General features: G+C 40.9%; 1 protein-coding gene across 1 annotated transcript in view; it reads left to right on the forward strand.

Moving 5' to 3' along the window:
- LOC122551335 (collagen alpha-3(VI) chain-like) overlaps positions 1–27,938 on the forward strand; it is a 156,373-nt gene that overhangs the window by 78,448 nt on the left and 49,987 nt on the right. The window contains exons 14-26 of the mRNA XM_087988762.1: positions 1,222–1,818; positions 9,017–9,616; positions 12,379–12,984; positions 14,644–14,990; positions 19,952–20,030; positions 20,491–20,639; positions 20,733–20,825; positions 22,688–22,741; positions 23,649–23,720; positions 23,807–23,833; positions 26,390–26,434; positions 26,549–26,602; positions 27,813–27,875. Coding sequence (XP_087844888.1) covers positions 1,222–1,818; positions 9,017–9,616; positions 12,379–12,984; positions 14,644–14,990; positions 19,952–20,030; positions 20,491–20,639; positions 20,733–20,825; positions 22,688–22,741; positions 23,649–23,720; positions 23,807–23,833; positions 26,390–26,434; positions 26,549–26,602; positions 27,813–27,875 — 2,786 coding nt within the window. The remainder of the gene's footprint in view (positions 1–1,221; positions 1,819–9,016; positions 9,617–12,378; positions 12,985–14,643; positions 14,991–19,951; positions 20,031–20,490; positions 20,640–20,732; positions 20,826–22,687; positions 22,742–23,648; positions 23,721–23,806; positions 23,834–26,389; positions 26,435–26,548; positions 26,603–27,812; positions 27,876–27,938) is intronic.

Below are 27,938 nucleotides of genomic sequence, written 5' to 3' on the forward strand. Positions count from 1 at the left end.
TAACATTATAAACTTTAAAACTCTTGTGATAACACAATGGCTCAATGGACATGAGGGTGCCATAGCCTTGCTGGAGGAACGTAAGGAGCGATGGGATTTGGTGGTGGAATAGTCTCATAGTGGGAATGAGAGGTGATGAGGGTGGCTGGTAGTTCATAGACTAGCAAAGCGAACATGACAGGGGGGCATGGAGAATGAGGAGCAGGTGTATGAAGTGAAGACTGACAGCGCCTTGGCCTTACTTTTCATTTATAACTGGGATGAAATTCTTTGGCTTGTAAGTGGATCCATTACACTGTGCACTCAGGCAGCTGGCAGCAACTGTGGCTGCCTCCAGCTAATTTCTTGGGTCATCTGATATGACTGAAGCCCCCACCTCTGCTCCTGACTATGTAGGTCCTCTATTTGCTGGTGCTGGCTCCTGAGAAGGTCCATGAAGTTGAAAATTTTCCCTACTCCCATTACTAGCCTTGTTGACCAAAATCCAAACCTCTAAGTTTAAAATTGCACATGGGAATTTTTCTTTCAGTTGAAGAGAAAATATGGTTGAGCCATAAATGTCAACATTACGAAATGCAAAAATAGGCATGAAATGATTATAACCCTAAATAAATCATGGTATTCTGCCATATCCTCTACCTGTATTGTGGGTATTACTCTTCTGAAACTTCTTCTAACAACTTGGACATCCCTTGGAAACTTGTATGCTAAGCCGCTCACCTTGTGATTTCTGCTGCTTATGTACATAAATTTGCTTCAGTAATTGTGACCTGAACATATATGACTTTCATTTCTCTTTCAACACCAAAACTAAATAAAGAGAAGATTTTGTGCATGGTGGGCAGAGCAGCTTTTTAAATGGGCTTACAAAGAGTGCACTTGTGATATTTGCTGCACCAAGTGAACAATGAAAACATTCTTGTTTTTTCCCATGGCCCAAAGATTTGGAGGAGTCAATGAAAACATGAATTCTTTTAACCCTTCCAATATTATTGTTTCATGTTTCAAGTCCAGTCAACAGATACCTATTTTTCCTACCTTTGATATTTCTTTCTTCTTCTTTTTCTCATTTTTCTTTATTTATGAACCGTCTTGACCTAGCTATTTCTTCAATTACAAATGGAAGTCTTACAACTCAGCAACAAATGTATCTTGGAAAAATGCCATTTCATGCCACAAATGTTTGTACTAAACCAAAACCCTGTTTTCTGTTTGTTACAGATGCTGCTAGGAGAGATATTGTGTTCCTCATTGATGAGTCAGACAAAGTCAAAGATGCTTTTCCATCAGTTCAGAGATTCGTTTCTACTGTTGTGGACAATCTTAATGTTGAAGGTGACAAAGTCCGAGTTGGTGTTGCAAAGTACAGTGAAGATCCCAGAATTGACTTCCTCTTAAATGCCTTTACAACAAAAGATGATGTGAAGAAAGCAATAAGAAATCTCAGGTGTAAAGGAGGCAGACAAGTCAACACTGGCAAAGCTTTGGATCATGTCAAAAAGAATGTGTTCAATATTTCGGCTGGCAGTAGAGCACAGGAAAACGTGCCCCAGTTCTTGGTCCTAATCACTGCCAGCAAGTCCTCTGATGATGTTGGTCAGGCAGCATTAGCTCTGAAAGAGGCTGGTGTAGCACCTTTCGCTATCGGATCAAGAGATGCAGATGACCGTGAACTCCAAGAGATTGCACTGTCCCCTAATTATGTTTTTAATGTTAATGATCTAAGGAATGTGGATACACTCCAACAGCAGCTTCGTTCACCACTGACAACATTGAATAAAACTCAAATAACCCAAATCATAGCAGATGAAGCTAAAGGTGAGAAAGTTTTTAATTATATTAAAGAACATCTGCACAGATTAAAATGTAGAATTTCTTACAAAATGTAGAATACATAAATAGCTATAACTTTTTAACCAAATTTAATTGATAATTAGATTTATTTTGTACACAAAACACATCCATTCTTATAAAAGAGTTTAGTATCAGACAGATCCATTTATTTCTATGTCTTTTTCACCACTTCCTTGTTATGTGAAGGTGGTCCTGTGTATTCTCACGTAGACTTTTGTCATAGTCTAGCTCCTTGTGTTTCTCCATGTCTTCAGTAATGTGTTTCTGTGCACTGGACTGCCAATTACAATCAGGACTTACCATTGCCTCTGCAGTTCCTTTTGGGTTTGTAGCATATGTCTACTGTACACTAATTGTAGACTGTAATGGAGACCATATACCTCCAGAAAAAAAAGAGAAGAATTAGGCACACTGCAATAAACTGCCATTTTGATTCTCCAGGTTAACAATGAGTCAGGAAGGCAAGTGTAGAAAATGGAAGAATAATGGCACTGGTATAATGAAAAATATTGCATCAGAATGATCTACAGTTGTGAGTAAATACCCAGGAGTCAGATCAAATTGATGGAGATTTTATTAAATAGCACACAGATAATGCAACTAAGTAATGTGATATCCACTTGGTGCATTTTAAAATAATTAATCATACGTTTCTACGTCCTAAATGGTCAATCATCTTAACTCAGCAGATGACTAGTGTGGACTGAAACTGTGTGAGTTAAGCCCATGTTTTGTTGAGTCATAAGATCACTAAATCCTGAAACCCTTGTGATAGCATTCTGAAGTGTATAACTTTATGACAGAATGTGTTTACTTTTTTTTTAGATTAGATTAGATTATGCCTTTTAGATTAGATTACATTACAGTGTGGAAACAGGCCCTTCGGCCCAACAAGTCCACACCGACCCGCCGAAGCGCAACCCACCCATACCCCTACATTTACCCCTTACCTAACACTACGGGCAATTTAGCATGGCCAATTCACCTGACCTGCACGTCTTTGGACTGTGGGAGGAAACCGGAGCACCCGGAGGAAACCCACGCAGACACGGGGAGAACGTGCAAACTCCACACAGTCAGTCGCCTGAGGCGGGAATTGAACCCGGGTCTCTGGCGCTGTGAGGCAGCAGTGCTAACCACTATGCCACCGTGCCGCCCCACTATGCCACCGTGCCGCCCCACTATGCCACCGTGCCGCCCCACTATGCCACCGTGCCGTACTTGTCCAATGCTATTTGCATTTTTCAGCCTAGTCCTTCCAATTAGGTGACACACATTCTGTCCTTATCTAAAATACTTTTAGGTTAGTTATAGTAAAGCAGTTTTACACATGCCATTTTATCCTTGTCTCCTTGTCAGCTGGGTTCAGCTCATTCTTTGTGTTCTAACTATACACATGCTGTCCCTTCACATTATTTATCAACTATTCCAACGTGTTCTGTTCTTACAGAAACACGTGGCATGCCATGATACACTAGCCTCTGCAGAATTCATGGCTAAATAATCTTGTGAAGGCAGTTCTCCTTCTGGGGAATACAGATCGAGCCAAGTATTCAGCAACATAGAGGCTCAGCTGGAGTTATGGGAGAAGAGGAAGATTAGGAAAGCAATAGTTAAAGGGATTGAGTAACTCAGGAAACAAAATAAGTGTTCCTGAGGCCTCAGATACTTTTCCAGGATGGTATTTGTCTTCCTACTCTGACATTACATTCAAGTCATTCTGAATTTACATTGAAACTGAACTGCAGCACCGAAAGATAGATGCCGCCTTTGGAATTAAACAATAGACCCTGTCCCTACATGCCTGCTCAGATGAATGTAAATATCCATGTTACTGTGGCAAAGAATATCAGGGCGTACTGGCCAAAATTCAGGTGTTCAGGAAAGATAACGGAGAGAAAAGAACAGTAGTGGCAAAATTGATTAAGGACAATACTAATACTGGAGAGGGGATATGCCTGAGGCAGCTTGAGGAAAACCCTATTTGGTTGTCAAGAACCAGTAGAAATGTATTCTATAAACTGGATGTATCTTATAGATTACTGACTAGTGGAAAAGATGTAGAGAAACAAATTTGCATAGAAATGGGTGGCACGGTGGCATAGTGGTTAGCACAGCTGCCTCACAGCACCCGAGACCCGGGTTCAATTCCTGCCTCTGGCAACTGTCTGTGTGGAGTTTGCACATTCTTCCCGTGTCTGCATGGGTTTCCTCCGGGTGTTCCGGTTTCCCCCCACAGTCCAAAGATGTGCAGGTTAGGTGAATTGGCCATGCTAAATTGATCGTAGTGTTGGGTGTAGGGGAATGTGTCTGGGTGGGTTGCGCTTCGGCGGGTCGGTGTAGACTTGTTGGGCCAAATAATCTAATCTAAAAAAAAATTAAATGGAGGTGTAGAAAAGCTTCAGAGTGATTATAATAAGAATCATTTATCATACTTGGGCGACATGGTAGCTCAGTGATTAGCACTGCTGCCTCACAACACCAGGGACCTGAGTTTGATTCTTACCTTGAGCGACTGTCTGTGTGGAGTTTGCACGTTCTCCCTGTGTCTGCGTTGGTTTCCTCCGGGTGCCCCAGTTTCCTCCCACAGTCCAAAGATGTGCCAGTTAGGTGAATTGTCCATGCTAAATTGCCCTTCGTGTTCAGGGATGTGTAGGTTAAGTGCATTAGGCAGGGGTAAATGTAGAGGAATGGGTCTGAGTGGGTTACTCTTCAGAGGGTCAGTATGGACTTGTTGGGCCGAAAGGCCTGTTTTCACACTGCAGGGATTCTAATCGTGAAGAGGGTGGTAGTTGACTTTAATAGAACATAGACAAAGGACTGGTTGAACACATGGTAGACAAAATTTAACACAGAGGTGCAAAGTTAACTGTTTGGTAAGAAGAATGAGGGGAGGCAATATAAATGTCTAATAAATTGAATGTCCTTTCAGGAAGGAAATCTGCTGTCATTACCTGGCCTTGATGGTCTTGATGTGATTCCAGATCCAAAATAACATGTTTGGTTCTAAAATGCTTCTTGAATTGACTTGGGGTGTAATGCCTGAGAGGAGGGGTGGAGGTCAATTCAATGAGAACTTTCAAAAGCATAAGTAATGTAAGCGGAAAAGTGAATTCAGTGCTATCAGGCGTGTACAAGGGAGTTATGACCAGCTATATTGCTCTTGCAGTGAGATACCCAGTCTTGATAGGCCAAATGACCTCCATCTGTGCTATAACTATCCTATAATGCTGCTTGTTTCACTAAGCTATTAGTTTCTTATTCTAACATTTATTCACGTGGCTTGTTAATTCTCGGATTTTCCATTTCTCTTCGTTTTCTTTCTCTCCATGCATGGGGACTTCCTGTGAGCAGCAGGAGAGCATAAGCTCTTCATTAGGAACCTGAATAGGCCACTCTGCCCTTCAAACCATTCAATAAGATCATGACTGATCTGATTTTTAACCTCAAATCTGCATTCCTGCATATGCCTAATAATCTTTAGCCTACCTAGCAATCAAGATGCTATTTGCCCCTGCCTTAAATTTATTTAAAGGTTCCACATCTAGTCGAGTAAACTTTCTCTGAGCTACTTCCAATGCAATACTATACTTCCATAATTACAGTGACCAGTCCTGTAAACAGTACTCCAGATGTGTTCTCACCAATCCACTATATGACTGAGGCATAATCTTGCTTCCAATTCCCTTCACATTAGATCATGACATTCTATTAGCTTTCCTGATTACTTGGTTGTTGCATACAACACGTGCTTCTTGTAGCAGGGCACCGGATCACTCTGCATCTTAGAACTCTGCAACCTCTCACTATTTTGATAGTGTGCTTCTTTTTCATCTTTGTTCCAAAATGCACAACTCCCCACTTTCCCACATTATACTTCCTTTGCCAGTTCTTCACTCACCTAATCTATCTCTATCCCTTTGTATGCTCTCCATGTTCTCGTCACAACTCACTTTCCACCTATCTTTGTGCTCCCATATCTTCAGTCCCTTCATACAAATTATTTATATAAATTATAAAGTGTGACTTCTTCAAAGAACTCCAATGGTTTAGTTAAATATTATGTGTCCTGCTTTCCCCAAAACAGCGTCAATGCCCTAAAAGGAAATAAATATCTGCACCAACTGATTTAATTAGGTAGCAAAAGATGTTTAACTGATGTGGAAAAATTAATGAATCTGATGATATCAGCTATCTACAGAGATGTGGGCAGCATGGTGGTTAGCACTGCTGCCTCACAGCGCCAGAGACCTGGGTTCAATTCCCGTCTCAGGCAACTGACTGTGTGGAGTTTGTACATTCTCCCCGTGTCTGCGTGGGTTTCCTCTGGGTGCTCTGGTTTCCTCCCACAGTCCAAAGATGTGCAGGTCAGATGAACTGGCCATGCTAAATTGCCCATAGTGCTAGGTCAATTAGTCAGAGGGAAATGGGTCTGGGTGGGTTACTCTTCGGAGGGTCATGCTAAATTGCCCGTAGTATTAGGTGAAGGGGTAAATATAGGGGTATGGGTGGGTGGCGGGTCGGTGTGGACTTGTTGGGCCGAAGGGGCTGTTTCCACACTGTAAGTAATCTAATCTTTTCAATGAATCTCCAAAGTTTCTAAATTATGGTGTTTTGCAGATCACTCAAGAAAGATGAGTTACTGGGGCAGCATAGACATTTGCATGTATGTTATATGGAGCTATAAATCATAGCAGTAGAGACTTCAACTTTCCTTCTGTCGCATAGCTGACCAGCTTTCTCATCCATAAGATCATAGCACATAAGAGCAGAAATTAGGCCATTCAGCCCATCAAACCTGCTCCGCCATTCAATGAGACCATGACTGATCTGATTATTTTCTGTTCCATTTTTGCTTTCTTTTCCTCATAAACTTTGATTCCCTTTCTGATTAAAAACTGTCTCAGCCTTGAAAGTACTAAATGACTCAACTACGACAGGTCTCTGTGGTCAGGAATTCCACATCTTCACTATTTTCTCGAGGAGAAGAAATTCCTTCTCACCCCTGTTTTAAATGTGTAATCCCTTATTCTGAGATTATGCTCTCTGATCTTTGAGTCTCCAACAAGGAGAAACAACTTTTCCACACTTCCCTGTCAAGTTGCCCAAGAATCTTGCGTGCTTCAATAAGGTAGCCACTTCTTTTAAATTACATCGGGTACATGTCCAATATTGTCAACCTCTTCTCATAAGACAATTCCTCCATAGCTGGTATCAACTTAGTGAACCTGCTCTGGATTGGCTCCAATGCAGGACCCAAAACTGTTCATAATGTTCTAGCTGTGGTCTGATTTAATAGTTGTACAGTTTTAGCAAAATCTCCCCAGTTTTCTACTCCATTTGCTTTGAAATGAATGCCCCCATTCAATTTGCCTTCTCTATTACCTGCTGAACTTGGATGCGAGCTCTTCATGAGTCATGCACACAAGGACACTCAAATCCCTCTGCAGTCTTTCTTCATTTACATAGTATTCAGCTCCTATATTCTTCCGACCAAAATGCTTAACCTCACATTTCCCTACATAGATGCCATCTGTTTAACCTGTTTATATCCCTTTAAAAACTTGCTGTGTAATTCTCACCACTTGCCTTCTCATTTTTTTTCATCATCTGCAGACTTGGCTTCATTTATTCATTTTTCTAATCCAAATCATTTGTAAATATTTAAATAATTGTGGGCCCTAATCGCAGATTACCAATCTGAAAATTCCCCACTTCCAATTTTCTATCTTCTATTAGTTAGCCAATCCTCTCCGCACGCTAATGTATTATCTCCAACACCATGGGCTCTTATCTAATCAAGTAGCCTAATATGTGGGTATCTCATCAAGTGCCTTCAGAAAATGTAAATATATTAATCCCTGCTTGTTTGTCCTGCTTGTTAGCTTCTTGAAGGATTCTACTAACTTTGGCAGCATGATTACCCTTCATGAAGCTGTGCTGAATCTTACTCATATTGTACAATTCCAAATGCTCTGCTATTGTCTCCTTCATAATAGCCTCTAACATGTTTCCAATCACAGAAATTAAGCTAACTGTCCTATAGTTCTTTTGTCTCCCACCTTTTCTTTAAATAAAGATGTAATGTTGGCAGTTTTCCAATCCTCTGGGACTTTTCCAGAATCTAAGGATTCCTGGGAGATTACTTCCAGCACATCCAGTATCTTTGTAGCTAGTTCCTTTCATATCCTAGATTGCACCTCATCATGTCTGGGGGACCAATCAGTCTTTAGCTCCATTAGTTTCCTTAGCACTTTTTCTCTAGTGATAGTTATTGTATGTAATTCCTCTCCTCCTTTTGCCCCTTGAATATTTAGTAATTTTGGGATGCTGTTGATGTCTTCTTTGAAGACAAACGCAAACTTTTGACTCATCGTCTCTGTAATTTCCTGGCTTACCCAATATTACTTACACTCTGTTAAGAAACCTATATTCACTTTGGTCTGTCTTCCTTTTTATACATTTAAAGAAGCTTACTACCTACCATTGGCAAATGTTGGAAGAATTCACAGGTCGATATTCAACATGTTTGGTGGCATTATAACTGATATTCTTTGGACCAACAACACTTTGAGCATGACGTTAACCCAGAGCTTCTGACTCAGAAACACAGCCCCTACCCACTACGCAATGGGACCTCCCAGTTTCTCAGTGCTCAAGTTGAAATCTATGTGATGATGTAGATATCTTCTAACCAACCCAATCAGCCATGTTATTGTACACCTTTGAAGCAGGTCAAACCTGAAATTATACCTCTTGGTTCAGAGTTAGGGACACTATTACCTCACCTAGGAGAAAGTGAGGACTGCAGATGCTGCAGATCAGAGTCAAGAGTACGGTACTGGAAAAGTACAACAGGTCAGGCAGCATCCGAGGAGCAGGAGAATCGATGTTTTGGGCAAGAGCCCTTCATCAGGAATAAGCCTCAGTCCTGATGAAGGGCTCCTGCCTGAAATGTCGATTTTCCTGCTCCTCGGATGCTGCCTCACCTGCTGTGCTTTTCCAGCACGACTCTAATCTTGACCCTGATCTTCAGCATCTGCAGTCCTTACTTTCGCCCTTATTTGATGTGTTTGTAAGTTGTGACAATATGAACCAGCTGTATGTAATTTTCAGCTATTGTGACTTGATGACCAAGTAAAAAAATCTAATTGTTTTACAGTTCTGGATCCTGACAAGAAAGACATTGTGTTCCTGATTGATGGATCCAGTGGTGTTGGGGGACCACAATTCGCCCACATTCGCGATTTTGTCTCCAGCATAGTTGGAAGCCTTAATGTTGGACCCAACAAGGTCCGCGTTGGTTTGGCACAATTCAGCAACACTCCAAAAACAGAGTTTCTGTTGAAACAACACATGAATAAACGTGGCCTTCAAGAGGCTATCAGGCGAATCAGACCGAAAGGTGGGGCTCCACTTAACACTGGCAAAGGATTGGACTTTGTTTTGAAAAATCACTTCATCGGATCATCAGGAAGCAGACAGCAGGAAGGTGTTCCCCAGTATCTAATAGTCATTACTGGAGACAATCCTAAAGATGATGTCCGCCCTTATTTAGGCTTATTAAAACGTTCAGGAATTAATGTTTTCAGTGTGGGTGGAAGGAATGCTGATCCAGATGAACTTGAACGAATCACAACTCTTCCTTATGCTACTTACAAAGTAAATAACTTCCAAGATCTGAAAGGTATGCAAGGCAGACTGGTCCAGCGTTTGTTGATGGTAGATCCTGCAATATATCAACCAGAACCTCCTACTGAAGGTATGTATCTAAAGCTTTAACTTACAATACCGAGTAAAGCTTAATGCATATGTATGAAACTCTCTTGCCTGCTCTGTTAACTTAGGTATTATCCATTCCCAGTGGGGTAACCTAGCTGCTAAAACAGTTGACAGAGGATTGTTATAAATTGTTTGTCAATCTAATGTATCAAATTCTGAGATTTCAGTATATCTGGTTTTGCTGCTTCTTAATTAAATGTGTCTACATTTTTCCTGATTTACAAAATATGTATCAATTGTGTTTAATGCAGGAGAGAGAAAGAGCATGATTTATGTCATGACAATTTCATATATACATTTGCAACTATGTTTCCATACGATTGAAGTGGTTTTACCAACAAAGAAATTGTGAAAGTTTCTTCATTTTTCATTGTAATTTTATATTTTCTGATTTTTTTTCTCGTTTTTTTTTGTAATTTTTAAAAAGCACTGCAATCACAACCTAACTAGAGGAATTGTGGTCCACTGTTCTCCAATAATCACTATCCATTGATGAGGTAGAAAATACAAGTGGAGCTACTGCCTTTCCCTACTCTGTCATGAGATGCAAGTGTCACTGGCAAGGCTAGTATTTGCTGCCCATGGCTAATTGTCCTTGATGAGGCAATGGTGAGCTGCCTTCTTGAACTGCTGCCACCCATGTGGTACAGTTCCACATAGTACTATCAGTGAGGGAGTTACATGATTTTAACCTGCAGGAGTGGTAATAAAGTTCCAAGTTAAATGATATGTGTTTTTTTTTAAAACTTGCAGGTGATGGCATCCATACATCATCTGCCTCTGGCTTTTTATATGCTAGAGGTTGCAATTTGAAAAAATGCTGTTAGACTGAAATGTAGAAGAGCTGGAGGCCATTCAGCCCATCAAGTCCACACCTCTATTCAATGAGATCATGTCTGATCCAGCTAACCCTCAATTCCACTTTCCTGCCTTATCCCCATAATTCTTGGTTCTCCTAATGATTAGAAACCAGTCCATGTCAGGCTTGAGTATACATAATAACCCAGCCTCAACCGCTCTCTGTAAAAAGAATTCCACAGTTTCAGTACACTCTGAGAGAAAAATAAAAACTCATCCGTGTCTTAAATGGGCAACTCCTTTTTTCTTAGATAATGCCTTCTAGTCTGAGACTCCCCAAATCCTCTGCATCTACCCTGTCAAGTCCTCTAAGGCATTAATGTTTCAATGAAGTCTCCTGTCATTCTTCTGAAGCTGCTGAGTATAGACTCAACCTACTTAATCTCTCCTCATAATACAGTCCCTCTAAACCCAGGATCAACTAATGAACCTTCCATGGACTGCCTCCAATGCTAGTTTATCTTTCCTTAGATAAGTGGACCAAAATTGTTCACATTTATTCCAGCTGTAATCTGAAAATGCCTTGAATAGTTTTAGCAGGAGTTCCCTATTTGTACACTCCATTCCCTTTGAAATAACGGCCAACATTCTATTTGCCTTCCCTATTATGCACTGAACTTGGATATTAGTGCTTTGTGGTTTGTGCACTGGGACCCACATATCCCTCTGTGCTGCACCTGCCTGCAGTCTTTCCTCATTTATATAATATTCAGCTCCTCCTACCAAAAATGCATAACCTTATGTTGTCTGTTATCACAGTCTATCTTCCCACTATTTGCCCTAAAGTTGTCTTGATGAGTTGCTGTAGTGCATTTTATAGATGGTCCACCTACTGCCATTGCATGCTGGTGGTGGATGGAGTGAACATTTAAGGCACTAGATGGGTTGCTGATCAAGCAGGCTGCTTTGTCCGGGCTGTTGAAGTGCTGTTGAATCTGAATTATACAAGGCAAGTGCAGAGTATTCCATCACACATCTGCCTCTGTGTTCAGAAACAGGAGACGAGTTCATTACTGCAGAATTCCAAGCTTCTGACCTGTTCTTATATATTCATATGGTTCATCCAGCTCAGTTTTTGGTCAATGATACCCCCAGGTTGTTATGTTTGGGAATTCAATAATAGTAATGTAGTTGAACATTAATGTGAGATGATTGTTGACTGGCATACATTTTTTTTGCCACGTATTACCCAAAGCTGGAATGTTGCCCAGGACATTCATGCGGGCACTGTCTGCTTCAACATCTATGGAGACTTAGGGTTTCTGAACACTGTGCAAATATGAGCCAACGTCCCCACTTCCAACCTTACATTGGAGGGAAGGTCATTGATGAAGCAGAACACTACCCTGAGGAACTCCTTCAGCAATGTCATAGTTTCTAACAAGTCCAATCATGTTCCCTTTCTGCAAGGTATGACTCTAACCAGCAGAAAGTTTTCACCCCAAATCCCATTGACTTCAATTTTGCTAGTGCTTCTTGATGCCAGATTGAGTCAAAATCTGCCCCGATGTCAAGAGAAATCGCTCTTGTCTCTCCTCCACAATTCAGTTCTATTGTCTATGTTTGGATCAAGGTTACAATGAGACCCGGAATTGGCTGAACCTGGTGAGCACAAGGTTGGATTCAGCTGTGATACTGTAGTCCCTGTTCCTAGTTTCTGATGAGCTTTCACTTATATAAAATGGTAACTTAGAGTGGCTCGTGCATTGGTTCAAACAATAGGGCAGAATGTCAATGGGGCTGAAGAGGAAACTAAATTTATATATAAAGACTTAAAATGCTTAATAATCCATAGTAAGTTATGAAAAGTCTGGATTGTATATTATTCAATATTAACAATATTTTCAGTTATTATATTTTAATGTATTTCATTTGTTTCTCAAGCCTTGCCACAGAAAAGAGCGGATATTGTGTTTATCTTGGATGGATCCATTAACATTGGAAGACAGAATTTCCCCCGTCTCACAGAGTTTGTTTCCAATGTAGTCGATGCCATCCATGTTGATGATGGATCAATCCAGGTGGGAGTTGTTCAGTACAATTCCGATGTGATTGATGAATTTTTCTTCAAAACTTACCGGACAAGGAATGATGTCCTCAACGCTATTCCGAATATTCAGTTCAAGGGGGGCAGGTCACTAAACACTGGAGCAGCCTTGAGACATGTTAAAAACAACCACTTCGTTAAATCAGCAGGGAGTAGGGTTGAAGAAGGAGTCCCACAAATTGCTTTCCTGCTAATTGGTGGCAAGTCAAATGATGACGCAATAGCAGCTGCAAGGGAGCTAAAGAATGCTCGATTCAAAATCTTCACTGTGGGAATGCAGAATGCAGACATGCAGGAGATCTCTGACATTGCAAGTGAACAAGCTGGCGTTTTCAGAGTGGCTGACATGTCCGAGCTCTCTGAATTGACCGAGCAAGTGTTATTAGCCACAGCCGATGTCATGGACGGTGAACTGTGCCCGAAAATGCCTGAAGTTGTAAAAGGTAACATCAAGTTCAAAACGTTTGTATCGTGCATAGAACTGAATAACTAATCAGCGGGAGAGAGTTTGGGTTCTACATTTCAGTTGCTCGATGATCTGTTTTAATTCTGAGTCCTGCTCTGTACTGAGTTAGATAATATTACACGGGTAATGGTGTAAAATCAATCTGTAGTTTCTGACTGCATTTCACATAAAGGCCAGCTAATATTCCTCAGCTGAAGGAAGATGATGATCTCATGTAAGTTTGGGTTTCGAATCTGATATGTACTCTTTGTCCAAAGCTCTAACTTTTAACTCTACTCCAACGCAATTATGCATTGATGTTCAAACTTGCCAGAGCTCAGTCTGAACATCAAACTGAGGCAGTTTGTGGAAGCTAGTTGTCCAGCTTGCTTGTCATCTGATTGATTACCTTTCATGAAAAACATAGGAGAGAGGGTTAAATTTTGATTCTCCTGTGTGCTTTTACATACTGGAGCGTCCAGAACTGTATACTCAAGGACTTGAACTGCACACTTGAACTGGCACAAACAGGGTAACTCGCACAAACTTGGTAGACTTCCATATTTGCATCATCTGAAGATGATGTGAATAAATTGAATTATTTTTCTGAAATAAATGCATTACTGAGTTTTTTTTTTAATTTAAAATATATCCAATGATGCTTTCTTAAAAAAAAAATCTGTGGATAAAGGCTTTTTGTAGAAGCATGGAAACCTCAATGAATAAGAGAGATGGAATTGATCCAGGCCAACAGAGGAGGTTATGGTAGCATGGAAATTTGGAGCCCTTTATGTTAGATTAATTCTCCACATGTTCCCACCTCCAAGAGATCATCCCAGTGGTTAGCTCCCTGCTGCTGTGACTGTCAGTCCATTAGATATGAGTTTCCAATTCAGATAGTTAAAAGGACACTTTGCCCCTATCTTTGGATCCAGCTGGAATCTTACAAGCAGTACGTTTACCTCTGCACACTGCCAATCCTCTCCGACAAGCTCTGTGTTAGAATCCCAACACTGAAATGAGACTTTAGCACAGCAGTTGGTTAGAGCCTCTGAGCCTGTTGAAGAGCTCACCAGTAGGAAACATGCATGTGCAAATGAACCTTGTCTCTCCCCAACAAATGTTTATGATAGCTGCAGTGTTTCTCTACTACTCCATCAGAATGACTCTCGTCACTGCTTACTTTGGTCTCCCTGGGACAGAGCCCCAGTGTTATGCTCTCCTATCCTGGAATCCCGCACACTATCTCCCACACTATCATTACCTCCCAAAAGATTGTCCCTTCCGGGGCAGCCCAAAACTGTGTACATTGTTAAAGTGAAGGTATAATTTCACAGCATGGATGCAATTGTCTGATGTTAAACTATATTCACTAAACTAAAACTGCTTAGATAGAAAATTTTGGAGGTGTTTTAATGCGGTTAACTCATATAACTAAACTTATTGACCAGTCATCAGAATTTTCACATACTGGTGAGTATTTCATTTCTGAAGTTTTTGAACCAAGTACAGTAAACATGATTTTTCCAGTCATTGTCGAGATTTATTCACTTATGCTATATAATATACTCAGATGTTTGCTAATACCTGTCAACCTTCTATTTAGGCGTTACGGACTTCAAAAGAAACTAAATATATTTCTTTTGCTTCCTCTTAGAGTGCAATGTTGATGTTTTGCTTGGATTTGACGTCAGTAGAGTTGGTTCAGGAAACGATGTTTTTGCGACGCAGAGAGGTTTCCTGTCCAAAGCAGGAGATGTACTCCAAAGAATTTCACAGTTGCGAACCATAAGCTGCACTGGCACACAGTCACCTAACGTAAGAGTTGGGGTCACAGTTTTCGATGAACGTGGCCAAAGACATGTCATCGATTTGGTCGACTATCACCCCGGAATAATGACGCAGTTCAGTGATCTAAGAAGTTCTGGTCCATACGTCTTAAGTGGTGGAACATTCGATGCATACAAGGAGACTTTTCAATCTGACAGTTCCAACCGTGTAAAGGTAAGTCATGAGCCTTAAGTTTTACACTGTTTCTTTTTAAATGAAGACGTATCATTGATTGGATTTGAAGGACAACAGTCAAGGGCTGGTGTTCTCCCAGATTTATCATGTTAACTTTCTGAAAAAAAAAATGTTGAAATGACATTTTCTGTGCTTTTGAACATCTTGGATTCGTTGTCATTGGTCACTCATATAAATGGATCATTGGTGGAACGCTGTGTTGTCCCTGGGAGCAGGAAACCTGGCGAGCAGGTGCAGTTAATTGTGTGATTCGCGATGGTCAGAAGAAAGTTTGCAGTTGAGTTCTTGGAGATTTACGGCAGGTTGAGTCTCCAATAAGCGAGTATCCGGATGCCCTTTTGCAATCTTTTTCATGCCTTGCTTATTTCTCAAAAGGTCAGCTCACCTGAATGAAATCATTGCTCACGATGGAGTTCGTTCTGAATTGGAAATACATGGCTTCTGATTGAGGGGCATGGGTAGTGTGAATAGCCCAAAAGTCCGAAACTACAGGGCGGAGGTTTAAGGTGAGGGGGAGAGCCTTAGAAAGGACCAGAGGGGTAACTTTCATGCACAGAGTAGTGCATATATGAAATGAGCTGCCAGAAGAAATGGTGGAAGCTCGTACAATACAACATTTAAAAGGCATCTGGATGGGTGCATGAATAGGAAGGAATTAGAAAGATATGGGCCAAATGCTGGCAAATGGAACTAGGTTAAATTGAAATGTCTGATCAGCGCAGATGAGTTGGACCAAAGGGTCTGTTTTCCATACTGCAGGATTCTATGACACTATAACTGCTTGTTCAGCAGATGGGGTACTTTGCTGGAATTTGGAATGAATAGCTGCTGCTTTTCCTCTTTGGGGAGTTTTATCTATGCTATGCCATGGCAGTAATCTAAGTTGCCCTGGATACAGATGATAACCATAGCAGGGAATGAACATCGAATAAGGAGTATGGCTGAGGGTGGAGGTGTGTCTGGCAGGTTGAACGAGGAAAGGTGAAAAGACCATAATATTTGGCAGCAAGCACCCACTCCTCGAGCCCTGCTTATGCTTCTGATTTGCTGTGAATGAGCACCAGATCAGGTGCCATTTAAATCTGGTACCAGTGAGGTATAGGCATCACCTCCTTGCTGACCTCCCCTACAAGATTCACTGTACTTGCAGTGCATGCAATCAAATGTAATTAGCTGACACCCGTACCATCACAGGAGAAAATTTAACTGGCCCAGCCCCATCCTGTGCAGCAGTATGTTTCACATCCACGCCCAACTTCGACTTAGACTGCAGGAACAGGAAATTCCACTGTCTGCATCCTCATGGTTTCAAGTCCATCTTCGTTGTCCATTATCCAGGTAAATTATGATACAATCCAGAGAATATCTCCTCAACATGCCAACTATTGGAATTCATCAAGCACGGCCATTTAAGTTCTGCCTTCTTAATAGATAGCAGACGGGTAAACTCTTACCAAATCATGAAACAGGCTTGAAACAAATGATTGCTCTGCAGAAATAAAGTCAACTTTCACAGTAAGGTGCAATTTCCCCATGTGTGAAAATGAAACAAAATAATAAAAATGCAACTCGCTTTGTCTCAAAAAAGAATCTGTTGAAAGTTGAAGGATAAGTTACGAGCTGAACTTTTCCTAGCTCTTTACCACAGGCATGCTTTTGCCTGTCAACCATGCTATTACCACATACTTTGACTCACTCATTTTCCTGTGTCTCTTTTTCGAGAATTGCAAGATATAAAGTTTCTATCTGCTCTGCAATCAAAGGGTGCTGTTTTGAATCAAAGCGATCTCCTCTTTCCAAAAGGATTCAGAAATAGTTGAGAAGCCCGTTGTCCCCAAGAAGTAATATATGACCCTCCATTTAAGGACTTGACGTTTTTAAATTTTCAATGTGCAATGGCACTTGATGGAACAATGCCATATAACAATGCCAAAGCTGAAAATGTGTTGCTGGAAAAGCGCAGCAGGTCAGGCAGCATCCAGGGAACAGGAGAATCGACGTTTCGGGCATAAGCCCTTCTTCAGGAATGAGGAAAGTTTGTCCAGCAGGCTAAGATAAAAGGTAGGGAGGAGGGACTTGGGGGATGGGCGTCGGAAATGTGATAGGTGAAGAGAGGTCAAGGTGAGGGTAATAGGTCAGACTGGGGTGGGGGCGGAGAGGTCAGGAAGAAGATTGCAGGTTAGGAAGGCGGTGCTGAATTCGATGGATTTGACCGAGACAAGGTGGGGGGAGGGGAAATGAGGAAACTGGTGAAATCCGAGTTCATCCCTTGTGGTTGGAGGGTTCCTAGGCGGAAGATGAGGCGCTCTTCCTCCAACCGTCGTTTTGTTGTGGTCTGGCGATGGAGGAGTCCAAAGACCTGCATATCCTTGGTGGAGTGGGAGGGGGAGTTGAAATGTTGAGCCACAGGGTGGTTGGGTTGGTTGGTCCGGGTGTCCCAGAGGTGTTCTCTGAAACGCTCCGCAAGTAGCCGGCCTGTCTCCCCAATATAGAGGAGGCCACATCGGGTGCAGAGGATGCAATAGATGATGTGTGTGGAGGTGCAGGTGAATCTGTGGCAGATATGGAAGTTTCCTTTGGGGCCTTGGAGAGAGGTGAGGGGGGAGGTGTGGGCGCAAGTCTTGTACCTCCTGCGGTTGCAGGGGAAGGTGCCGGGAGTGGAAGTTGGGTTGGTGGGGGGTGTGGATCTGACGAGGGAGTCACGGAGGGAGTGGTCTTTACGGAATGCTGATAGGGGAGGGGAGGGAAATATATCCTTGGTGGTGGGGTCCGTTTGGAGGTGGCGGAAATAACGGCGGATGATGCGCTGTACATGGAGATTGGTGGGGTGGTAGGTGAGGACCAGTGGGGTTCTGTCCTGGTGGCGGTTGGAGGGGCGGGGCTCAAGGGCGGAGGAGCGGGAAGTGGAAGAGATGCGGTGGAGGGCATCGTCGACCACGTCGGGGGGGAAATTGCTGTCCTTGAAGAAGGAGGCCATCTGGGTTGTGCGTTTTTGGAACTGGTCCTCCTGGGAGCAGATGCGACGGAGTGGAAGGAATTGGGAGAATGGGATGGCGTTTTTACAGGGGGCAGGGTGGGAGGAGGTGTAGTCCAGGTAGCTGTGGGCTACTTGCAGAGAGTTTCAGAGAACACCTCTGGGACACCCGGACCAACCAACACAACCACCCTGTGGCTCAACATTTCAACTCCCCCTCCCACTCCACCAAGGATATGCAGGTCTTTGGACTCCTCCATCGCCAGACCACAGCAAAACGACGGTTGGAGGAAGAGCGCCTCATCTTCCGCCTAGGAACCCTCCAACCACAAGGGATGAACTCGGATTTCACCAGTTTCCTCATTTCCCCTCCCCCCCACCTTGTCTCAGTCAAATCCATCGAATTCAGCACCGCCTTCCTAACCTGCAATCTTCTTCCTGACCTCTCCGCCCCCACCCCAGTCTTACCTATCACCCTCACCTTGACCTCTCTTCACCTATCACATTTCCGACGCCCATCCCCCAAGTCCCTCCTCCCTACCTTTTATCTTAGCCTGCTGGACAAACTTTCCTCATTCCTGAAGAAGGGCTTATGCCCAAAACGTCGATTTTCCTGTTCCCTGGATGCTGCCTGACCTGCTGCGCTTTTCCAGCAACACATTTTCAGCTCTGATCTCCAGCATCTGCAGACCTCACTTTCTCCTCAACAATGCCAAAGACCAAACCAAGCTTACATTTTGAGGAAACCTCTTCCAATGCAACTATTTAAATGTCAACGTTCCTGCTGACAGGTTGTTTTGTATGATGCAGGGCATTATTACTGACATATTGGTTTGAGCTGTCCAGAAATACAAAGTCAGACAAATTCAATGGAGGCAATAATTGATTTTTGAAACAAATGTTAACAATATTGTTTGACATTTAAATTTAATTTATGTTTTGCATTTTGTGTGGTCAGATGGAGAAGACATCTTTAGTTATTTTTAAAATTTTTCTTGCAGACATGGTGCTGGGAAGAATGGAAGCTTGAGTGTTTGCATGCTATTTAATGAAGTTTTACAATTTTGAATTGAAGAGCTAGGGTGATTTTTTTTGCGTTAAAAAAAAGATAAAGAGAAAACTATGCTATTGCCTAGCAACAAGAGTCCAGTGGCACCAGGTCAATCAGTCTGTGTTTAGGTGTGCTACAGAGAGGAGGCAGATTTATTTAAATCTACGATACGACAGGGGTGCTTAAGAGACTTTTAGATATTCACATGAATATGGAAAGAATAGAGAGATTAGGACCAAGGGCAGGCAGAAGGGATTAGTTTAATTTGGCATCATATTTGACAGAATGGTTGAAGGGCCTTTTCCTGTTCTGGAAGAGGCTTTGCAGTAAGTTTAAAATTTTAACCTTCTCCTGTACTGTATAGTTCTATGTTCAAATAAGAAGTCCACCAAAACTGCTGGAAGCTGAGATTAGGGAACTCATGTTTTTTTTTTCTGAAGTTAAAGCAACTGTGAGTTTAGTTTGCATTTTGTTTAAGGTACCTCAGGGAATTATACAGTTTGAAGAATAGCATCAAGTGAATGCCAAACCAGAAGTGGTTACAGTGTGGAGATAATGGTGATGCTTTACTGCTGTTTGTGCAGTTTTAAGGAATAACGTGAAGGTGAATCTTTTTCTGGGTGTTAGTAATGAAGCGGTTCCAACCTTTTTTGTCTTGTGCAATGTAGATCATGTTTTCTTATTTTCCTTGCTTAACAAATATTTTATTATTTACAGTAAAAGTATACTAGCAGCCTCTTGCGAATATGTTCAAGACCTGATCTCCGCTATTTTAAAAAGAGAACAAAATTAGGATCTAATAGGCCAGATTTCCTCTAGGGTCTGACTTGTCTCACGTTGACAGGAGCTTGGATCGTAACAACAGCAACGTTCAATTTTTATGTGTGACAATGTTGTTTTCCTTCTGTTTTAAAGGTTATTATCCATTTCACTGATGGTATAGATGACAACTTTTCTCAATTAAAACGTCAGGCCGAAAAGCTACGGAGAGAAGGTATATTAAAGCAAAAATGTTTCTCTATTCTGAGCACCATGTCTCCAGCTGGAGACGGGAAATATTGTTGGTGCAGAATAAAAGTAGAAACAATCAATTCTCATTCACTTGCTTCAATTTCATTCTCTGATGATTGTTGTTTCTAAAGTCCATAGAAATTGAGCAGTCAATGTATTGTTTAAATATAACTTGATATTTGATGATCACAACATATGTAATAAACGCATGACCTATTTTTCTTTAGATATCTTTTAATTTGAACTCAGCAGCTGCTCAGAAAGGGCTGGAAAAACTGAAAACTATAGTTTATTCTGAATTTTAATTTATTTTTGCTTACCAGAAAGGTACTTGTCTTGTATCTTAATCAAATATTCTTTCCTGAGTTACAAACGTGTGGGATTTACTTTGTTTACATTTTAAAAGACACATAATCCTTTTGTTCCTGTTACTATGTCTATAGGTAATGTACATGCACTGATCATCGTATCTTTGGAAGCAGCAACAGGGGTTGATGAGGTTTCATTGTTGGAATTTGGGCGAGGTTATAGGTACAGACGACCTCTTTCAATCAACCAGCTGGATTTAGAATATGAACTAGCAGAAGAACTCGTAAGATCAAATTTTTAATTCTGCACATTCTTTTTTTCCCAGTCCTTGTGCAATTTCAGAATTAAATGCTTAAACTCTGCAATATCTTGACAGGATAATATTGCAGAGAGAGTGTGCTGTGGTGTCCCATGTAAGTGTGCTGGTCAAGCAGGAGACAAAGGACCTCAGGGATTACGTGGACTCAAGGTAAGCGTAACCAATCACCACATATTTATATATGCTACATATTTGTATTACTTCCCTATTTAGTGAGTAAGGCTAAACTTAAGTTTCTTACCCCTTTTTATTTCAGTTAAATGTTGTGTTGAAAAATAAAAAGGTCATGCGTAAACTGAATCAAATTTTGCTTAGACTGCACTGAAGAGTATTATGTGCATGCCACATCATATTAAAGTAATAGGGACACTGTACAATGGCAGAGAAAATGATACCAGAAGTGCTGAGACACACATACGTGAAAAGGATTGACAGGCTAAGTTTCCTCATGAAAAGTGGCTAACATTATGGAAGGTTTTAATAATGTGAATAGAAAGAGGATATTTTCTTTCATGAGGAAGACCATAACTAGATTCCTTCATTGCAAGGTCTCAGCCCAAGAAATCCTGAAAGAATCCAGAAAAAGCTTTATCATCCACTGAGTGGAACTCCCCAGCACCTTGTCAACTGTCCCTTGATTGGAGGATGAATTCTATTCAAGATCATGAATTTCTGTCATGGACCTTGAAGTGACTGAGCAGGCTAATGCCTAATCTACAGCTTTTTGGGGTTATGGGCCTCATTTTGTGTTTATTATGATGCGGTTCAATAGGCAAGTTGTCACCATTCTGAATGATTTGTTGAGAGGTACTTGCTACCATCCAGCTCAATACTCTCATGTCAAGGTGAACTTTGAAGCTACTTGGACGCAGTGTCTAGCCCACTGGTGTTGATTCTTCAAGAATTTTGCCTTGATGCTTGTTGAGCTGACTTACAGAATGCCGCTAGTTTTTGTGGAAGTAGTCCTCCTGTTAAATTTAGAAGGTGTGGTGCAACTATGGCTGTCACAAGACATAGTTAAAGCAAGCAGTCCAGATGAATTTAAAGTGAAACAATATGTGGATGAGAATGGAATGGAGTATTATAATAACAGATTTAGATGAGAAAGATGGAAGGCGATTCATGTGGAGCAAAAACGCTGGTACGGACTAATTGGGGTGAAAGGTCTATTTCTGTACATAAATCCTGTATAAACCTTTGTCATCTATTTGTGATCTCACAGGGAATTAGAATCACAACACTTATCTCTTTTTTTCAGTGTGTCAGCACTGGCACAGATAATATCTTAATAGATCAGAAACAAACAAACTTTGCTGAGTTTCACTGGAAAGACCAATTCTCATGGATCTGTCCTTGTTAGTTACTTTATCCAGCTGTGTGATTTACTCTGGAAGATTATGATGCCAATATTAAGGGCATAAAAAAAAGAAATTCCTACTTGCATTGCTGAAAAAAGCTGGGCAGTTAGTTTTAATGGTTAGTTAAGTTTACTGTTGAGAAATGAATGTGAAACAGGCCCCTAGTGGAAGAGATTACCAGCTAGCAAAATAAATAGAAAGGACCTGTCAATAATTGCTTAGATGTCATCAAGTTTGGATTATAAAAACAAGTAAATTATAAGGAAAGATGCCATCACATGTGTGTGATGCACCTCCATTTATAACTAAACTGAAAATAGAAGTTCACCTTATGCAAGTATACTTTACTGTACTGAATTGCACCATAATCTCCCACCCATACAACTGCATAAACGTTGAACTTGCTGCCCTGGTGTAAAACTGACATAACTGGTGTAAAATTGGCCACTTGCTGTAGAAACAATCCTGTTTTTAACTTCCATTGAAATCAGTGAGAAAGAATATCCGATAGGTTGTTACATTGGCAGGTGATCTCTCACGCCACTAAAATGCCTGAACAGCAATTTGAAACTCTACAGTGATGAGTCATTAGCATGATCATTGTCAATTAATTAATACCAATTCAATGCATCTCATGCAATTTTGTTGTTTCAGGGTGTTCCAGGACCTAAAGGTATTATGGGTCACCCAGGTGATGAAGGTGGAGTAGTAAGTATAACCATACCACATGGTAAATTCATACTTTTAAAAAGATCTAACAACTGACAACTCAAGAACAAGCCTGTGCTTTATCATTAGCATTAACATAAGTTCTCCACATCACACTTTTCCTTCCCATCTGTCTCAAAATACTAAACCTTGTCCAGTGTTGTTCTCCTGTGCCATTGCCCGAGTAACCATTTTTCAAAACAAGATTAGGCAGTAAGTGTTAAGAACTACTTGACTGTAAATGTATTATTGTCAAATCTGATCTTTACCTTTGCTATCCAATGATTGCAAAGGAACATATGTATCAGGGGCAAGTAATCTTTCATTTCTCTCATCACTGCCTAATCTAAGTCTACTACAGTAGAAATGATAGGTGAAGCCAGAGACCTTCTTCAGATATAAGACTAACTTTTCTAGTGCACCTTCAAGAGTCCTGCACTTTATTTATACTGACACGACCATGTATCTGAAATCTCTTTGGGTTTTATATTTAAAGTCCTACACATCTGACAGGGTGCAACAGTAACCAAATCCAATGTGTCAATATATTTACCACATTGCTGTGGACCATGAGGAGCGGAGTCACTTTCCTTTGACCTCTTAAACTAACTCCACCTCACCGAAGCCTCTGCCACCTAAAACCCACTCCTCCTGCCTTGATCAAGTCTCCTCAGTTCCCCAGGCTGGTCCATCATGAAGCAAATCTACTCACCTAACAGCTAGACACCACCCCATGGCCAGAGCCCCCAGCTGGAAAATCAAGACAAAGTATATAAATAAGGCCCTGCATGCCGTTAAATTTGGCATTTGTGAGTTTTCCAACCCTATTCCTCCCTGCGTCCCCATTGATGTTGAGGTTGATCATAATGAAGAACTTTAATTATTTAATCATTTTTATTTCTGATAGGGTGAAAGAGGTCCATCAGGTATAAATGGAACTCAAGGGTTCCAAGGATGTCGAGGACAGAGTGGAATTAAGGCAAGTAATGAGAAAAATTACAATTAAAAGAAATATTACCAAAATATAAAATTCCATGTGATTAATGTGTTGTTCTTAATTTACAGGGTAGCCGTGGATACCCTGGTGAGAAGGTATGTACTCATCAATAGAATGATAAAATGTTTGAAGCAGTTAAGCTGTCCACATTAACGAAGCAGTCATAACTATTTGACTCACAAGATATAAAGGCCCTCCAAATGATGGTCATTGATGTCTCTCACAGAAATGCAGATCTGAACTTAATGTCTGCGGCTCCATTCACCAGCAGATGAGGCAGTGACTGTGTCACCATTGCTGTTTCTGGGAGCCCTGCTGAAACCTGGTCTCAATCACTTTCCTACTACAGCCTTGCCAGGGCTTTCAGTATGTCACTCCAATAGCTGCTGGCAGGAGCACTTCAGATCTCACAGTGCCACCAGGAATGGTGGCAACTGCCAGTACTGCAGGAAGCCTGGGATAAAAGGCAGCCATGGAGAGGCTGGATGAGAGGTAATTGTCAGAGAGGAAAAGTGAGAAGTGATTGAAGGTTGATCAAGAGAATGCAGTGGATGTTATCTCCATGGATTTTAATAGGTGTTTCACAAGGTACCAACTGTGGGACCGAGAAGGTTTTGTGCATAGATAGAGAGGTGTTGAGCACAGCACCAGGGAAGTCCTCTAAATCTTAATAAAGCTCTAGTTAAGCCACTACTAGACTATTATGTCCAGTTCTGTTCACTTTAATAACCATGTGATGGTGCCAGAGGAGTAGTACCGTGAATAGGGGAGTTTAGTTAAAGGTTAGATTGGAGAAGCTTTGGTCTCTTTTCAGGAAATGAAGTTGAGGAATGATTTTATCAAGATAACAGGTTTCAATAACATGGGCAAAGAAAAGTTGTTGCTTTTAGCTGATGGTATACTGATTAAGGTAGACAGATTCAAGACTTTGGACAAGAGTTACAGGGAGATGTGAGGGAGAACCTGTTTTAAACCATGAGTGTAGATGATCATGAAGTTGCTGTCTATAATAGTAGTGAAAGTGGAGATGATCAAAGATTTCAGAAGCACATTAGATAAACAGTTAAGATAAATGAACTTCAAGGACTGTTGGGATAATGTGGGAAAACTGGCCTGATTGGATTGCTGCACTGAGAGCTGTCATGAACTCTGGGCCAAATAGCCGCCTTCATAGTGACTCAATGATGCTAGTATGTTGAAGAACCAACTAGGGAACAGGCTGTTTTAAATCTAGGATTGTGATGTGAAACAGTATCAGTTAATAACCTTGTAGTAAAGAAGTCTCATTACAAAGGGGTGAGGAGAAAAAAAAATGGATGAAGTTGATTGGGTAAATATTAAATGTTAAGGAAGTATGTAACAATCATTGAAGTTGCATTACAGAAGAAGGCCATTTGGCCCATCGAGTCCAAAAGAGCTATCCAGCCAGTCCCATTCTCTAGCCCTATCACCATAGCCCTCTATTAAATCATAATGGAAAGCATTTCATAAGTGAGTCAGGAAAACATGTTCCATTGAGAAACATCTGTGAAAAAGATCTATCTGGGGTTTATTAAGTTATTATTCAATTGAAAGTACAGCTTTACAAAATTTGCAATAAATAATAGGTATCCAGGGAATTTTAGAAGTCAACAGAATACAGGCAACTAATGAGAAAAAGGGGGAAACACAGTACAAGATTACAAAAAGTGATTTTTAAAGGTTTTTACATGTTTCCAAACAAAAACAACTTAAGTGAATATTGGTTTCTTCCAGGCAGAAGCAGGAGAAATTATCATGGGTGATGTGAAAATGTTAGTGCCACTGAACTGATACTATGGAGAGAATTGTGTGTTTGGATCCATATTTCGATGCCAGGTCAAATTGGGGTCATGACTACACATCACATGGAAATACTTATAGTGATTTTCCCCACATTTGTGAATTTGCGGCCAGAAGGCAGACTCTGTTTTAAATAAGGATGCTCGATAAACTCTAAAAGCAGAAAGGCCAGGAGCATGCCCTCAAGCTCAGAAAGACCAGTGGTCAGTAATTCAAGTGGGAGAACAGGTGTGTCTATCTTGCAGAATCTAGAGTTTGGCTTCATAGTTTCATAGTAAGGGGCTGATCATTTAGGGCTGAGATAAGAAGAAATATCTCCCTTAATCTACTTAGGAATGTTTGGAATTCTGTAACCCAGAGAGTTTGGGGTGTTCAGTTGTTGAGTGTAATCAAGTCAAAGATTAATGAGTTTTGAGTAGTCAAAGAGTTGTGGATTGTAGGGATAGTGCAGTAAGATAGAGTTGACGCAGATGGTCATGATACAACAAGTTTGAGGCTATGTAAAAACAAGGACTGCAGATGCTGGAAACCAGATTCTAGATCAGAGTGGTGCTGGAAAAGCACAGCAGGTCAGGCAGCATCCAAGGAGCAGGAAAATCGACATTTCAGGCAAAAGCCCTTCATCAGGAATAGAGGCAGAGTGTCTGCAGGGTGGAGAGATAAATCCTAGTTTATCCAAGTTTGAAGCTATGTCTGTTGCGATTTCTCATGTAGTAGAGTTGGTTCAAGAAGCAAGTACATGTGTTTACTGAAAAAGAAATTGAAAAGTAAATAAGGTTGTTCTTTGCCTGGATTAATGTTTTATGTTTTTTGACCTTGCCTTTTCCAAGGGTCAACTGGGAGAAATTGGTCTTGATGGAATAGATGGGGAACAGGTATGTGTTTGTTTGTTAGTTTGCTTTATTAATTTGAATTACCACACTTATTTGACCTGTTCATATTTTATCTGTATTACTACAGTTACACCAAATGTTCCATGTTTTACGCAGGGTACAAATGGAGCACTAGGAGCAGCAGGAGAAAAAGGCAACATAGGAGACTGGGTAAGTCAGCTTATCTTCCAGGCAGTATTTGCATCATACGAAGTGAAACCTTTTAAACAGTGTTAAAAAAAATTAATACATCATAAAGTGGTAATCATCTTTAATACTATTTGTCAAAATCACCCACCTTCTCTGCCTGTAAATTTAATGTAGGTTGCAGGGCTATTCGAGATCTCACAGAAGATCCTGCCTTCCTTTATGTAAGTCACCCAAAATCCAAATAAGGGTTCCATGTAGGGTTATGTGCCATGATCAACAGCAAAAACAACAAAGTTTCAATTACGTTGGAACTGGAAGTTGAGCTGGAAGTTGAGGGACAATGCCTGCTCATAGTCAGCTAGAATCATAGAATCAGAGTCATACAGCTTAGAAACAGACCCTTCAGCTCACCTTACCTATGCTGACCAACAAATGCCAAGGTATGATTAAGCCCATTTACCTGCACTTGGTCCATTGTCTACTGTGTCCATGACATTTTAAAGCATCCAGATGCTTTTTTAAATATTTTGAGAATACTTGTGTCCATCACCTCTCAGGCAGCAGGTTCCATCTATCTGTAACCCTCTTGGTTAAAAAAGATGTATTTCTTTTAGAAGTGTTTGAGGACGTTAAAAGGAAACCACCTCATGTACTCTTCCCTGGTCATATTGCTAGTTTCCTGTGGAAGGTGAAAATGCGAGGTTGTTATGGCCAATTGGAAAGGAAATCACAGAATTCATGAATTAGAGAAATAAGCAAAGGATCTTCCCTTGGGTAGACAATGACTCCAAACACCTGTATGCCTCGCTAAAATAAAACCAAGAATTGCGGATGCTGGCAATCTAAGACAAAACAGAAATTACTAGAGAAACTCAGCAGGTCTAGCAGCACCTGTGAAGAGAAAGCAGAGTTAATGTTTCAGTTCTGAAGGGTCATTGGGCCTGAAACCTTACCTCGGCTTTCTCTCTACACATGCTGCCAGACCTGCTGAGTTTCTTCAGCAATTTCAATTCATGATTTATGCCTCTTTCTTTAAAATTAAAATTGATAGAAATAAGAGAGAAAAGAGGCGATATCAAATGCATCAAGAACTGACAGATACAAATAATGATTATATCTTGACAGTGGTAGAGCTAATCAGCATAAGTGGTTTTTCGCATGGATAGGCAATGTTAGAGATTGGTGGATAATGCAGGAACAAAGTAAGCCATGAGTCAATTCTTTTTCACAGGGAACGAAAGGAGTGAAAGGTGGAAAAGGTGAAAGGGGTGATATTGGCTATCGAGGTGACCCGGTAAGTTAGTTAATTATTTCAAAAGTGTTGATCCACTTATTATGTTTTAACCAAACTAGTGTA

Source organism: Chiloscyllium plagiosum, unplaced genomic scaffold, assembly GCF_037043375.1.
Source record: "Chiloscyllium plagiosum isolate Xiang-an unplaced genomic scaffold, Cpla_swu_hap1 HiC_scaffold_7, whole genome shotgun sequence".
Taxonomy (NCBI): domain Eukaryota; kingdom Metazoa; phylum Chordata; class Chondrichthyes; order Orectolobiformes; family Hemiscylliidae; genus Chiloscyllium; species Chiloscyllium plagiosum.